Source organism: Trichechus manatus, unplaced genomic scaffold (assembly GCF_000243295.1).
Source record: "Trichechus manatus latirostris isolate Lorelei unplaced genomic scaffold, TriManLat1.0 scaffold00001, whole genome shotgun sequence".
Classification (NCBI taxonomy): domain Eukaryota; kingdom Metazoa; phylum Chordata; class Mammalia; order Sirenia; family Trichechidae; genus Trichechus; species Trichechus manatus.
This window is the reverse complement of record NW_004443937.1, coordinates 27822492-27837792: the sequence shown is the minus strand read 5'-3', so window position 1 is coordinate 27837792 and position 15301 is coordinate 27822492. Positions and strand designations below refer to the sequence as shown.

Genomic DNA, 15301 nt, shown 5'->3' with positions numbered 1-15301 from the left:
GAGTTGTAGCCAAGTGTTTGTCTTCAATTTTGCTGATCCTGTCTTCCATCGTTTCAAACCTGCTCCTCAGCGCTTCTATGTTACTGTCCGTTTCTGAAATCTTGTTGTTTATCTTTTGGATTTCTAATTGTTGTTTTTGTATGATGTCTAGTTGTGAATTTATTTTGGCACTTTGTTCCTATATTATTTTCTTGAATTATTCCATTTTTTTGTCCGTATTTTCCATGAATTTGTCTATTTTTTCCTCAGTTTTGTCTGCTTTTTACTTCAACTCTTGGATAATTCTGAATATTAGTGATTTGAATCCCCTGTCAGTTAGGTCTAGTGCCTTTTCTTCTACTGGAAGGTCATCTGGTGTTTTATTTGGGATGGCCTACTGGAACCATCCTGTCCTGTTTTTGTAAATGTTTTGATATTGTCTGCTGTCTTCGGGACATTCAGTGTTTATATTCCTCATTTATTGATTGTAGATTTGTTTGTTTCATCCTGCTTTTTTGTTTTATTTGGTTATGTCTGAGCAGGTGGGCTGTGCATTCTTTGTTTGCTTATCTGTGGGCACGATACTTTTCACCTCTTTCTCCAATGGGCAGGGTCAGTCACTCAGGTATGGTACAGCAAGGCAGGTCCAGCTGAAGGGGAGTTGCTGGGATGGGTTGTTTGTGGCACGTACCAGGGCTGACAGTGTGGACCGGGAATCAGTGCAGGGCAGGTTCCAGTAGGCCGTGCCTGTGCTGCTTGGGAGTGTGATGTTCAGCGCACGGTGCAGGTAGGCAGGAAGGAGGGGGTAGATTGTGATGTGTGGAGCTAAGATGGGTTTGGGAAAGATGAGAGAGAGGAGAGAGGAACAGGAGCCAAAAACATACACACAAACAAAAAAGAGTGTTAAGGGAGCTTGCTATTAGAGTGGAGAGATGAGAGACTGAGAAATGGGGAAAAACAAAAATGGGGAAGAAAAAGGGTAAAAGAAAAAAATGAATAAATCAAGAAACTGGAAATGAAGAAAAAGGGAATAAGAAAGAGAAGAAAACAAAACAAAGAAACAAAAACCAAAAAAAACAAGAAAAAAGAAATGCCCCCAGGGATGTCCCTGTGCATCTGCACAGAGTAAGGGGTAGCTTCCAAGCCACGCAGTAGTGCCTGGCTAGAATGGGCTCCCAAGTCGAGAAAAGAAAAAGAAAACAAACAAACAAATCAAAACAGAACAAATCAGAGCCAACAAACAAACAGAAAAGCCCCAGGTGTCCCACCAGCATGGTGGCACGGGCAGGGAAGCAGTTTCACAGTTGAGTGGTGTTTCGCGGCCTTTCAGGAAGAAGCGCAAAGATGGCACACGGAGCCAGGTATCTGAGAGAAAGGAGGGGAGGTGGTGAGAGGTAAGGAGGAAATCTAAAGAAGCAGAAAAAAGCAACACCAGCAGCCAACAAAAGGCAGTCAGGGAGCTGGCCAGTGTGGGTGGGTGGAATCCAAGCGACACCGGGGTGAAGCTGGTGCTTCCTGGCCAAGAGACTGTGGCTGCAGGAAGCAGAGGAGGCTAAGTGGGGGTGAAGAAGGGTGGGGGTTGGGATAGCATATATCGCTGGTTACTGGTTGTTCTTTCTCCTGCTGGAAGCTCCGTGAAGCTGCTTTCTCATGCTTCGTGTTCGCTGATCTCCAGTAGGTGTCCATGATGGCAGATCTTTTTCCATCACCCTTAACAGGAGCGCAATGTCCTCTAAGCAGTGACCTCCTCTTTTCCCCTCCCTCCCATTCCTGCTAACCACTAATAAATTTTCATTTCTATACATTTTTCTGATTTAAATGTTTCCTGTAAGTGGGATCATACAATATATATTTGTCCTTTAGTGACTTATTTAACTCAGCATAATGTTTTCAAGGTTCATGCATGTTGTAGCATGTATGATGACTTCATTTCTCTTTTTGACTGACTCCATTGTCTGTATATACCACATTTTATTTATCCATTCATCTGCTGATGAACTTTTAGGCTGTTTCCACCTTTTGGCTATTGTGAATAGTGCTGCAGTGAACACTGGTGTACAAGTATCTGTTTGCATTCCAGCTTTCAGTTCTTCTGGATATATACCTAGGAGTAGAATTGCTGGGTCATATCTCTGTAGTGTTTTTTAGTTTATAAAACTTGTTAATGATTACTCTAGGTATTACATTATATATACATAACTTATCATAGTTTACTGGTGTCATTATTTTACCAGTTCGAGTGAAGTGTAGAAACCGTACCTTCCTTTATGTCACTATTCCCTCCCCTATTTATAGTACAGTTTTCTTAAATATTTTCTCTAAATACATTTAGAACCACATCAGACAGTGTTATAATTTTTGCTTCAACTATCACACATAATTTAGAAAACTCAAGAGGATGAGGAATGAGGAAAGACTATTGTATTTATTTGTATTTTTCCTTGCAGTGTTCTTTCTTTATTCATTGTGTTCTAAGGTTTCTTCTTTCATCATTTTCTTTCTGTTGGAGAACTACCTTTAGTCATTCTTTTGAGCTGGGTCTGCTGGTGTCAAATTCTTTTAATTTTCCTACATCTGAGAATGCCTGATTTCCCCTTTAATCCTGAAGGATATTTTCTCTGGGTATAGAATTCTAGGTTGATGATTATTTTCTCTCAGCACTTGAAAAATACTGTGCCACCTCCTTCTGCCCTCTCTGATTTCTGCTGTCATTCTAATTGTTTTTCTTCTGTAGGTAAGGTATCATTTTTCTCTGACTGCTTTTAAGGTTTTTTCTTTGTCTTTAATTTTCAGAAGTTCAATTATGGTGTGTCTTGGCTTGGATTTCTTTGGATTTATCCTATTTGATGTTTTCTCAGTTTCTTGAATCTGTAAGTTTATGACTGTCACCAAATTTTGGAAGTTTTCAGCCATTATTTCTTCAAGTACTTTTCATTCCCACTCTCTTTTCTTCTCTGCTTCTGGGACGCCAGTGACTCGAATGTTAGATTTTTTTTGTTATAGTCCCAGAGACCTTGGAGGTTCTTCATTTCATCTCAATCTATATACCCTCTGCCATTCATATTGGGTAATTTCCATTGTTCTGTCTTCTAGTTCATTGATATTTTCCTCTCTCCCCTCTATTCTCTTCTTGAGACCATCCACTGAGCTTTTTATTTTAGTTCTAAAGTTTCCATTTGATTCTTTATATCTTCTGTGCCTTTGCTGAGACTTTGTTTCTTTGCTATCATTTTTATTTTTTAGTTTGTTTTAAGCATGCTTATAATTTCTTATTGAAGAATTTTTATTACGGTTGCTTTAAAATGTTTTTCAGACAATTCTAACATTCTGTCATCTCAGTGTTGGCATCTGTGATGGTTAAGATTGTGTGTCAACTTGGCTGGGCCATGATTCTCAGTGTTTCTATGTGATCACTCCTGTGATTGAATCTGCTGTGAGTAGCCAGTCAGTTGAAAGGGAGTTTCCTTGGGGGTATGGCCTGCATCTGAATATAAGCAGATGTTCTAGCTTTTTGCTGCTCTGGATCCTGTAGCTGCCTCCTGTTGTCTCACCTCTGGTTCTTGGGACTTGAGCTAGCAGCTTACTTGTCGATCTTGGGATTCGTCGATCTTCACAGCCTGTGAGCAAGAGTCCTGCTCCCCAACCTACTGATCTTGGGTTTGCTAGTCCCTGCAGCTGCATGTATCAGGAGAAACCTTGCGGTCTTGCCTGCCGATCTTGGAATTCGTCGACCTTCACAGTCTGTGAACGGGAGCCCTGCTTTCCGACCTGCCAATCTTAGGCTTTCCAGCTTCTGCAGCTGCATGAATTGGGAGAGGCCTCTATCCTGATCCATGGACTTGGGACGTTCTAGCCTCTACAATTGCATGAGCTGTTTCCTTGATATAAATCTCTATATATATTTATATGCTTTACTGGTTTTGCTTCTCTAGAGAACCCAGCCTAAGACAGCATCTATTGGTTGTTTTTTCTCTTTCAGTTGGAGATCTTCCTGGTTCTTGGTATGACAAGTAATTTTTTGTTAAAACTTTAGACATTTTGTGTTATTTAGCTGGCTTTCTCTGACACTTCTCTGGCTGGGGAAGGGCGGGATGCCACCTCATTACTATGTCCCCTACTTGGCCTCCATTGACACCGAAAAGTGGGGGCTTCTCATTATTGCTGGGTGGTGTAGGTGTTCTGGCTCCTCACAAGGTCTTCACTGACACAACAGCAAGCAGGCTGATTATTGGCTAGTGGGGATGAAAGTCCCAGCTCTCTACTTGACTTTCTCTGACACCACCCCAGTGGAGTGCTGGGGTAGCTTTTAATAGTCTTGAGAAAGTGAAAGTCTAGACTTTCCATTCCATACTTTTCTGTTTGTATGTTTTGTGATTTTTTGTTGAAAACTGGCCATTCAAATGTTATCATGTGGTAATTCTCAAAATCAAATATGCCCCCCTGCCCAGAGGTTGCTGTTCTTGACTGTTGAAGGCTGCTTTTGTCCATTTGCTTAGTGACTAATCACTGAAGTCTCTTTCCTTTTAACTTATATCAGCCAGTGTTTTGACAGGGATTTCTTGAATGTCAGGAGCTCAAAACCAAACCAAACCAACTAAAAACAAAAACAAAAAACCTCTCCCAGTCTTTGCAGATAAGTCAATGCCGAGGAACTCCTTTAACAGTTAGCTAGGTCATTTACAACTTTGCCTCAGCCTTCACTTCCTACCTGCACTGAGCCTAGAGATCAGCCAGTGGTGAAAGTTTAGTGTCTTCTGGAGGCTTTTCTGAGCATGTACCTTGTCCTGGGCTTTCTAAATTCCCTAGGTGCTTTTGAATTCCCTAACTTTTCAAAGAAACTCTCTCCCCTACTTTTCCTCCCAGGCTTTAGGTGGTCTCTTCTGTATGTCTCAATTGTAATCTTTTGCTCCATGCTGTGGGTTTATTATTTGCCTAACAGTGGTTTTGAGCAATGTTTGTCCCTTTTCCTCCCTGAGTGGGTTCCAAGTTAAGTGAAACAGAAATGAGTGCCTTGCATCAGTCCTTTGGGTAGCCTCCAGACAGGTTAGAACAGAGAAACACAGTAATTTGTGAATAAGGTCTGCTCTACTCCCTCCAGAACCAGGGACAAGGGTCCCACACTGGAACACAGGCTTCTTTATTTGGTATTGCCACGAAGCCAGGGAGGGGGTGGGACAAGGGCAAGTAAAAGTGCCACAAAGCTTTCTTACTGTTTTGAAGTTGCCAGTTTCTTGATTGAGCATTTGCTCAGTTGCGGTAAGCTTTTAGTTGTTTTCCAAAGTTCTGACAAAGTTAGTTCTGACAGTTTCTGTTTGTTTTGATGTTTCTATGGTGGGATGGGTATTTGTAGCTGCCTGCTTCACTGTTTTCACTCTGTATTGCTATTTTGAATGGGATCTTTTTTCCTTTTTTTTCCCACAGCTGGTTATTCTTAGTATGTAAGAAAGCTATTGGACTTGTATATTTATTTTGTAAATATTTCTCCTTGGAACTGTTAAAGCTGTACTCTCTTTGGCTTTAATTACTCTTTGGCTGATATGCTGTACGTTCTGCTACCTCTTGGCTCTGCACTTGCTGCAGATTCTCGCATATCTTTTCGGATATGTAATCAGCCCCAGAGCTCTGGGGCTGGGATAGAGATCTCTCCTTGCCCTCCCCTGGCTCTGCACAGGACCCTGTCCAGGCACTCAGCGATATGAATGCAATTTCCTATTTACCTTTTCTTAACCAAGCTTCATAATCAGCTAAGGCTTGGAACAGAGTTGGCTCTCAGTGGATATTTGTTAAAAGAATTAGTGAATGACCAAAATATTTGCCTCTTTGTTTCTAGACCCTCCAAATAGTTTTATTGAGAATGCTCTTGTATTTGAGAGATTTTCTCATCTTATTTTCCAACACTTCTAGTCAGTGTGTCTGTGTTTTGTGATATTTTCATCCAGCTTTACTTCATAACGACTTCTCCAATATCTCATGTTCCAAACGTTTATCGATTTGACAGTGAAGTTTTTCATTGGTCTGATATATAATGACCATTTGTAACTTGTTGGGTCTGTTGACTTTGACGTAGCTATTTCTGACTTGATGCCTCTCTCCTCCCTCCCAGATTCAGGCTTCTTCAGGAGAAACCAAGTACACTGGTACCTTTGACTGTGCAAAGAAGCTGTACAAAGAATCTGGGATTCGAGGCATCTACAAGGGGACTGTGCTCACCCTCATGCGAGGTAACCTTTGAGGTCCTCATCCTGAGAGGTTACCTGAGATGGGTCTGCCACAGGGGCTCTTGCCTGGATTGCCATGTTGGCCTCGTCACCATACATACCACAGCTCTGGCAAGGCCGGCAATGTGTGTCATAGTTTTAGGCAGCCTTGCCCCTTGCCAGCATGGACACAGATAAGCATGGGCAAAGTGAGCCATTCATCCTTTGTGGGGGCTGGGCTACAGTCCCTCAACGGTAGAAGCCATGACAGCACCTGTGGGAGAGTGGCAAGCAGATAGAAATCAAGGCTGGAGAAGTGAGTAGAAGAATGACTTAGGAACAGTGGGGCTCTCCCTGGTTTTGAGAGACATGACCTGCTGGGGTAGGAGTGGGAGAGGCAGAGACTGCCCTACGTTTGTCCTGAGATGGCAGCTTAGAGGCCCACCACATGGACTAGCTATGGCTATAACCACTTGGAGTGGGCATGACATGGGGCCCACTCACAGGGGACTTTTTAGATGCAATGATGTCATGCATATTGTGCTTACACAATCCTCTGAGCATGGCAGCTGGGCCCACTCAGAGGGGACACTGAAGATGAAATTATGTCATATGTGTTTGTGCTCTCACACTAGTGCTAACCCCAGAGCAGTGTCTGATAACTGCAAAGTGATTATTGCAGATAGGAAGTGGCTGCTGAGGAACTTCTCAGGAAACCTTGAAGGGTCCAGTGTCAACCTTGGTTTTTCTTTTCTAAGTTTAGGAAATGTGTGGGGATTTTATACCTTTTAATTCACCTCTTTCTTGTTACTAACAGATGTTCCAGCCAGTGGGATGTATTTCATGACATACGAGTGGCTGAAAAATATCTTCACTCCAGAGGGAAAGAGGTGACTAGAACAGAAGAACTTAGAAGCTACCTTCCCCAGTCATGGGTGGAATGTTCTCTCCTGTGGGTGGGTCTGAAGGCAGAAGTGGGATGTGCTCCTGGTGCCAGGTCCACTTTCCTCTCATGGGTGTTGAGGTCCTGCTAACACCTCCCGGTTTGTGCATCACCCAATGGAGCAAGTATGTGAAATAGGCACATGAAACCTCCTCTAAGAGTGGCAGGTGCTCTGTCATGGGAACCCTGACCTTGGATCTCCTTCCTCCAGTCAGATTTTCCCTCTCTGTAACTGCCCTGTCTGCCATAGGAGGGATGGTCTGAATAGTCCCACAGCCTTCATATGACTTAGGCTGTGATTGGTGTTCTGCAGTGTCAATGAGCTCAGTGTACCACGGATCCTGGTGGCTGGGGGCTTTGCAGGGATCTTCAATTGGGCTGTGGCCATTCCCCCAGACGTGCTCAAGTCCCGCTTCCAGACTGGTGAGTGACGAGCAGTGGGGTGGCTGGGAGTTGGAGTGGGTCCCAGGACTGGCTGCCCCTGGGGAGCAGAGCTCCGAAGGCCGTAGGGGATAATCACTGTCATCTGTCTGGCCCACATTTTGTTCTAGGAACCCTATACCCATTTTCATGTCAGCCTAAACACAAAATAATTGATATAAGAAGTCAGATCTGCTCTTCCTCTTCCACATGAGTGAAAGGATTGTTTCATTCTTTCTCTCTCTTCTCTGCACCCTCAGCACCAGTAATCCAGGCATTTGTGCCTGCTTGACCCAAGGTGTACTGTGTTGTCTATGGCCTGGTCCCGGGATGATGCACAAGGTGCCCTCTCCAATGCTATGGCCCTACAGGAAGACTTGACTACAAGCTTGTCCCCATGTGGGCCACCACAATCAGTTCAGGAGACTTCCTGAAGTCTTAACAGTTGGGTTCTGCCCCACAGCCCCTCCTGGGAAGTACCCTAATGGTTTCAAAGATGTGCTGAGGGAGCTGATCCGGAATGAAGGAGTCGCATCCTTATACACAGGCTTCACTGCAGTGATGATCCGAGCCTTCCCAGCCAATGCAGTAAGTGATTGGCAGGGGCTGTGCTTTCCCTTCAGGGCTCAGAGCAGGGAGCAGGTGGGTGCTTTTACTTACTCCTGGGATTGGACTAGGGACTCAGTCTTCCCAAAACCCTGCACTGAGCCAGAGCCTCCTTACTTGCTTCTTTTTTTTGAAGTTGTCAGGGGGATTTGCCTTTGGAGTTCTGTGAGGAGAGGGGCGTCCATTTCCTGACTTTGTCACCAGGAGTGGACAGTTGTGGAACAAGAATTTTCCTCCCCTCTAAGAATGAGAGAGTGGGGAGTGGGGTTAGGGAGGGGTTCCAACCTGACATGGCTTTTGTCTTTCTTCCAATTCCTTCTCAGGCCTGTTTCCTTGGCTTTGAAGTTGCCATGAAGTTCCTTAATTGGATCACCCCCAACTTGTGAGGCTAAAGGCTTCTCAAGGCTCTGAATGCTGGAAGCTATTGCCAAGGAGGGGAGGGGAATGATGGGATCAGAGCTGTGTGTGTGGACTTGGTGAGACTGTTGCCTTAATGACATTGTCTGCCTTGTGTTACTTGGTGTACCATTTTGAAACTTGAATTCACTCTTATCGATTTAAGGGATTTCAAGAGGATTTGGAGATGGAAGTAAGTAGCTTCCAGACCAGCTACCACCTGTGGTCAGAGTGCTACCCACCTCTTGACTGATGACCATACTATATCCAAAATACTCCTTACCAAAACTTTGCCTCTCACTGGAGGCACTATGCATGTTTTTGACTAGCTTACCTCTTCGATTTCCAGGGTACCATCTAATCCTGGGCTGCACATAGAAATGTGAACTTGAGGTCCACATCTCTCTTTCCATGTGGACTGGGCATGTGTGCCTGTGAGCAGATAGCCTGTTCACAGTTGGGTTTTGGTTTCTTTATGGATGCAAGTAATCAAGAAGTAAAACTAGAGTATCACAATTTCCCAGGAATAGGTGGAGAGCTTCCCCTACTGCATAGTGGGAACAGTTTTGAATCAACAGTCCCAGCTTGCTAGGATTAAGTAAGAAAGCCCAGGGTGTAGGAAGGCTCTTTTTGCATACTCTCCTCTCAGGAGAGCACCCTATTTTAACAAGAAGCAATAAATATTGTTTCTAATTTTTGCAGTGTGTGATTTTTTTTTTCTTTTGACTCTGGGCCATTTCAGTAGGCAGCCTGTGACTTTGGTGGAAGCTGTGTGGGATCCATTGTCCTTCCCTGGGAGCCTCAGGCAGGGGTTCCAACAGGAGAAAGAGGAGGAAGTACTAGGCGTCCTAGCCTTCCCTGACTGCCCCAGTCCCTGCTGCAGGAGGGAGGCTGGGTGGGGCAAGGTGACTTTATCTATAACAGCCCACAGTACAGGCTTGGCATGCAGGCCACCATGAGGCCCAGCCTGCCACCCATACCTTCATTCATTTCCCTCTCTGCCCTCAGCCACATGGATGTCTGAGCTAACAGATGGAGAGTCTGTTGTCCTAAAAGGGCAAAAGCAATCCCAGGTTATTAATGTGGGCCTTGGGGTCACCATGTGATCTGACCTTGTCACCTTGGCTTTCCTAAATAGGCCAGTGATGATGTCCAGCTATGGTCAGAGTGGAGAGTCCTAAGTCCTTGTCTGGTGGAGGGGAGGGCATGCTGAGGCTGCTACAGCTGGGCTTCTCTGTCATTGTCCCTGTCTGGCTGTCACTTACAATTCTGTGGGCACTTCCTACCTCTCTGCAGCTACATAGAGACCCTTGGACTTTGGCTTTAGAACCGTCACTGTGTGTTTATAAGCAAAGGGAATTGGGGGTGTGGCCAGCCAGGTGGGAAGCTGAAGATTGGGGGTTTAAGAAAGGAGGCTTTATTCCTGAGAAGATATTTCTAGAAGGCACAATAGGAACCATGACCAAGTAGCAAATAACATTTGTTAAAGATGAAAATTTGTGTGCCCTCTGCCTGGGAAGGTTAATCCAGTGCTAAGCCTCCTCCCTCTAATGCTGGGGGGATGTCTTTGTTTCATCTCTCACTGATTTTGAGATGGCCACACATGTGTCTCCTGACGCTCTTGGAACCACCCACTCCTTAGACTATGGTGAAACCTTGGCCTTTGCCCAGAATCCCTTGTGAGCACATTTGCATTCCAGCCAAATGCCAGCCTCTTCTCATGGCTCAGGATCACTTTTACAGTCTGTGTCTCTGGATAATTTGCTCTTTGAAACATCTTCCATTTTAAAATGGAGTGTTTTGGTTCATTGATGTTAGTGGTGGTAGCTTCTTTTACTCCTTCAAGTGTTTAATAGATGTTAAGTCAAATAGGGAAGCCCCTGGAGGCATATTTGTGAAGGGAGCAGAGCAGATGGTGAGTAACTCCGTCTGGCTGGCACTTCCCTTTTATGATGAGCTTTGAAATGCCACTTGTTCCTGATGTATCTCTTCTCCCTTTGATGGAGGCTGTGTGTGTCAGGGGGAGGGGAGAGATCAGGGCCCTCCCCAGCAATTTCTCTGTCACAAACAGCCTTAAGTCAAATCCAGATGGTGATTGTTAAAACAACCAACCAGTGATAACAGCCTCACCTGGGTACAAAGAAGGGTAAAACTAGGGCAAAGGTGAGGGACAGAGGCTGGGACGGATTACCCAATAAGCAATATACACAGAGGCTTACTTGTGTTTGCTTACTAATCTGTAATGCACAATTTCACATGGGTTTCACCACATCTTTGATGTTGTGAAAAACAGGTAAACACAACTAAGTAACAAATAAGGTAAACACAAGTAAGCCTCTGCATACCTTATTTGCTGGTTAACTCGTCCCTGGACAGCAAATAGGTTGTTGCAGCAACAGCCTGTTGAAGCACAGTAGCACCATTTCTGCTGTAAGGTCATACAATCTCCACCCCACAATTTCTTCCCTACAGCCTTTTGAGGCTGGAACCCTGTACAGATAACCTTTTCTAACCTCCTCATGGGTTCCTAATCTGATTATCCCCACATAACATTTAATGGGTGGGGATTTTTACCTTTATTTTACAGATGTGGAAGCCAAGGCTCAGACAGGTAAACTGATCTGCCAAGGTCATTGGCAGATTGGTAATAGAGTGGGTATTAGTGTCTGGGCATCCATAGGCCTGAAGAAGGCCTGTGGTGCTATCAGATGTTGTTAGAGGCTGCTTGACGTAAGCTCCAGGAGGCCAGTGTGTACTGCATTGTCAAAACCCAGGCACCTGGGGTGGCACATGAGTCCCAGAAGGCACTGGGAAGGCCCCTAGGGCTCCCTTTTATGCTTTCTCTGTGTGGTCTGTATGTAGGCTTGTGGCTCCCCAGCCGAGCTCCCCCATGATTCTGAGGTTCTATCCTTGCCCTGAGATGTCCCAGAGGCAGATCCTGGCTCCACTGCAGACTTTGACAGTTTCTTAGGACACAGTATTCTAGGAAGGGGGTTGTGGCTTGCAGGTGCAGAAACAGGTGCTTTGGGAATTAACTGCTCCCTGGAGCATGGATACTTGTTAAAATAGACCAGACCTCCTGGATCAAAGGCAGTAGCCTCATGGGGGAGGCCCCGCAGGGGCTGAAGGACAACTTGGGTGAGGGCAGAGGAACATAATTCCCTTTCCCAATCCCTCCTGCCCACTGGAAGCTTGGAAACACTTCTAGATGAACTAGAAACGGTGGTGTTAGGTACTAAGTAAGCTGAGAGAACTGGACCAGGGAAAGACTGGCATGTAGAAGTGGTCAGGTGACCAGCAGGTCCCAGGAGACATGTAGGGAGGTGGGGTGGCTAAGAGAAAGGGCTCCTTTGGGCAGGGAAGAGGGAGGTGTTCATGCTGGGGTTGAGTCCCCTCAGCAGGGAAGGCGCATCAGAGAGGGTACAGGGTGTGTATAAGCTGGGGCTTCTGGGCACAGAGTGGGCCTCCAGAAGAGCTGAGAAGAGTTTTAGCATACTTCCTGGGGTTGGGGGGACTTTTAAATAATAAACCCATATCCCTGATGGAGCAGGAGAAAGGTGGGGTGCAGAAATCAAATTCTAGTAAAAAGACCAGACTTAATGGCCTGACTGAGACTGGAGGAACCCTGGAAAGCATGGCCCCCGGACTCTCTGTCAACCCAGAACTAAAACAATTCCCGAGGCCAGCTCTTCAGACAAAGATTGGGCTGGACTGTGGGACATAAAATGATACTCATGAAGAATGTGCTTCTTAGCTCAAGTACACGTGAGATTAAACGGGCAGCTTCTGTCTGGAGGTGAGATGAGAAGGCAGAGAGGGTTAGGAGCTGGTTGAATGGACATGGGAAATTGGGTGGAAAGGAGGAGTGTGCTGTCACAGTACAGGGAGAGCAACCAGGGTCACATAACAATGTATGTATAAATTTTTGTATGAGAAACTAACTTGAAATGTAAACTTTCACTTAAACTACAAGAAACAAAAATTTGAAATTCAAAAAAAAATAATAAACCCATAAAGAGTATATGAAATCCTCTGTTTCATTGGAAACAACAGTTGGTACCCTACCCGTGTTCATTTTCACTGAGTCCCACTGATACAGGGTTAAACATGATCCTACCTGGGTTATTCTGCATCCGTGGTTGTAAAATCTCTCAGAATTGGCCCCATGTGTCCACATCTGTGCCTGTGGCTGGTGTTGTGGCAGTTTGTGCAAATGTTGGTGCCTGCTGGGTAGTGAGTAGGACTGGGTTGGGGTGGAGCACCCTCAGGGCTCTGGGGCTGCCTCTTCTCCACCATGACCTCTGTATGTCTCTTGCTCTTGAGGGTTTCAAATCCTTGCCTTTTCCACTCACTGTCACTTGCTGTTGGCATCTGTTTCCCAGCTACTGGCTGCCTGTGGGTTTGGTTGCCATGGTAACCCCCAGTGGTGCAGCTGGACAGGCTTGAATGGAGGCAGTTCTATGAGGCTAAGAGTGGAGAATCCAGGGCTCAGGTGCCTGGTATTTTCTCTTGCTTCAGGGCTCACTGCCCTGGCCAGCTCAACTGGGCATGCATGACGGCCCTTGGGGGTTTACTTGCTACTGAAGCAATGCCTAGAAGGCGCAGAGATGAACCCCTGCTCTGGAGACCAGGTGCTGGGGGAGGGAAGCCAGGTTAGGCCTGGAGGCTGGCTGTCCATCCTTCCTCTGAATCCAAGGCTGGTCTATGGAGATAGGTGAGGAGCAATCATGGGGTTCCCCGTTTTCTGTGGTGGTCCTCACACCCGCCACGGATGGAGGATGGATGGCCAAGCTGTGGGGCATCTGAGAATAAGCCAGATAGATGATGGGCCTGCTTCTGGCAGAGGCCAGTGGGGGTTGTTTGGAGTGACTGAGAGGATCTGCTGGAACCCAGCTCTGCTGTCAGCCCTGAAGTAGCCTTTCTCCTGCTTTCATTCACAGCCTCCCTGTCCCGTTTTGTAATTGAGGTCAGAGTCCTAACTGCACAGATGCCCACCCACTTTTAAAACATATAAAACCCGACAGTAGAGGCAAACTAGGGAGAATTGTGAATTTGCCTTTCCAAAAGGTTGGCCACAGGATTGCTTGACAAGGGGCAGATCCCTAGGTGTGGTGGTGCAGTGGGAGTCACACCCAGGTTTCCAGGGTATCAGTCAAGGGCTGACCCTCAAAGGGAACATGTCTCCCTGTAAAACTCGGGAGGGTCAGTCTCCCCAAGAGCAGGAAGTGTTGAGGGGCCCTGCTCCTCCAGTTCCTCACTGCCCACCCTTAATGAGGTCTTCACATTCGGAGTGCAGAAGCACAGCTTTGAAGCAAAAGATTCCAGTTCTAAGACTGCAATGTTAGGAAAGCAGTTTCACTGGCTTTGCTTGCTGTGTGGAAATGTATCATACATTCATTCAGTAAACCTTCTCCAAGAGTGTGCAATAAGAACCCAACAGAGAACAAATCAGACACTGCCCTTCCCTCACAAAGTTAATGACCCAAGACTCCTCCCAGGGGTCAAGGAACTTGTCCAGGGATAAACTGCTGTTTGGAATCACAGGGCTGCCTGGTCTAGAGCCTGGGCTGACCGCTGCACCAGCAGGGATCTTGTGCTCCTGCTGCCAGGAGCTCAGTTCCCAGCAGCACTCATCTCTTGAGTGTGTGCCAAGCCAGTATGGGAGGTGCTAGTGAGAATTTAATTAATACCAGATAATTACCAGGTGGAGCTTAACCATCCCCAATGCCCTTCAGGTTCCCAAGCCTACAGTTAGTCAGTTCCTGGCTGAGTCCTTCAAGAGAGGGAGGACTCTGTCCAGTTAGTTCCTGGCTGAGTCCCGCAAGAGAGGAAGGACTCTGTCCTAGGCCGTGGCATGGATATGCTAGGAAGGTCTCCACCTTTTTCTATTGTCTTCCAATCTGGTGGGGGTAGAGGCAAGTTAAGAAATAGCCTGGCCTCTCCAGTTTACCTTTGTCCTGTCCCCAAGAGCAAAGGATAGTGCCTTGTGGTCTTCTCAACTCCATCAAGCAGTGATGGCAAAAGGCCTGGGATAGGGTGCAGAGAGGGGAGAGATGTGCAGACCTAGACCCGGGGACCCTGGTGGGAGTAATCAGGAGAAGGAACTGGCACAGACGTCGTTCTTGCCGTGGGCCTTATTCCTTTTTCTTTCTGTTTGGGTGGGTAAACTCTTACAGGCTTATTTCTCTGCCCGTAGGTCCCAAATTACTATCCCACTGAAACTCCTACTACCTACAAAGTCTTCCCCGTCGGACATTTCACAGACCTGCCAGCCTCCCGAGGGTCCTATGATCACTCCACGATTTCACCCTGCCTCCAGGGTGGTCCTGACTCAGCCCGGCCTTTGCTCATGCTGTTCTCTGTGCTCAGATGGCTTTCCTGCAGATCTTCCTGTGGCTAGATCCTGCTCAGGCCTCGAGGTCAGCTTGAATGCCATCTCCTAAAGTGGGCTCTCTTATATTCTCCAACATAGTGGGAACCACACACTGCGACGGTCGTGTGGGCCCTGCTGCCTGCCCAGTAAGCAAACAGGAGGCACTTAGCGTGTGTTGAAAGAATAAATGAAAGGTCTTCACGACCGGGTGAGAGGCATTAACCAGCACCCAGCCTCACATGTAGACCATTCATTCCTTTATTCGCGGGTCCCCAACCTAGAGGCAGCTGCCAGAAACCTACACCGCTGCGACCCTCGGCTGCCCAGGGAGGATGGCGGCCCAGCGGCGCACGCGCACTGCGGGCCGGCGCTCGGCGGGGGCGCGCA

General features: G+C 46.5%; 1 protein-coding gene across 1 annotated transcript in view; it reads left to right on the top strand.

Annotated features, from left to right (window-relative positions):
- SLC25A20 (solute carrier family 25 member 20) overlaps positions 1 to 9212 on the top strand; it is a 30946-nt gene extending 21734 nt beyond the window's left edge. The window contains exons 5-9 of the mRNA XM_004368505.2: positions 6083 to 6200; positions 6994 to 7066; positions 7433 to 7542; positions 8003 to 8127; positions 8469 to 9212. Coding sequence (XP_004368562.1) covers positions 6083 to 6200; positions 6994 to 7066; positions 7433 to 7542; positions 8003 to 8127; positions 8469 to 8531 — 489 coding nt within the window. The 3' untranslated portion in view covers positions 8532 to 9212. The remainder of the gene's footprint in view (positions 1 to 6082; positions 6201 to 6993; positions 7067 to 7432; positions 7543 to 8002; positions 8128 to 8468) is intronic.
- The last annotated feature ends 6089 nt before the right edge of the window (positions 9213 to 15301 follow it).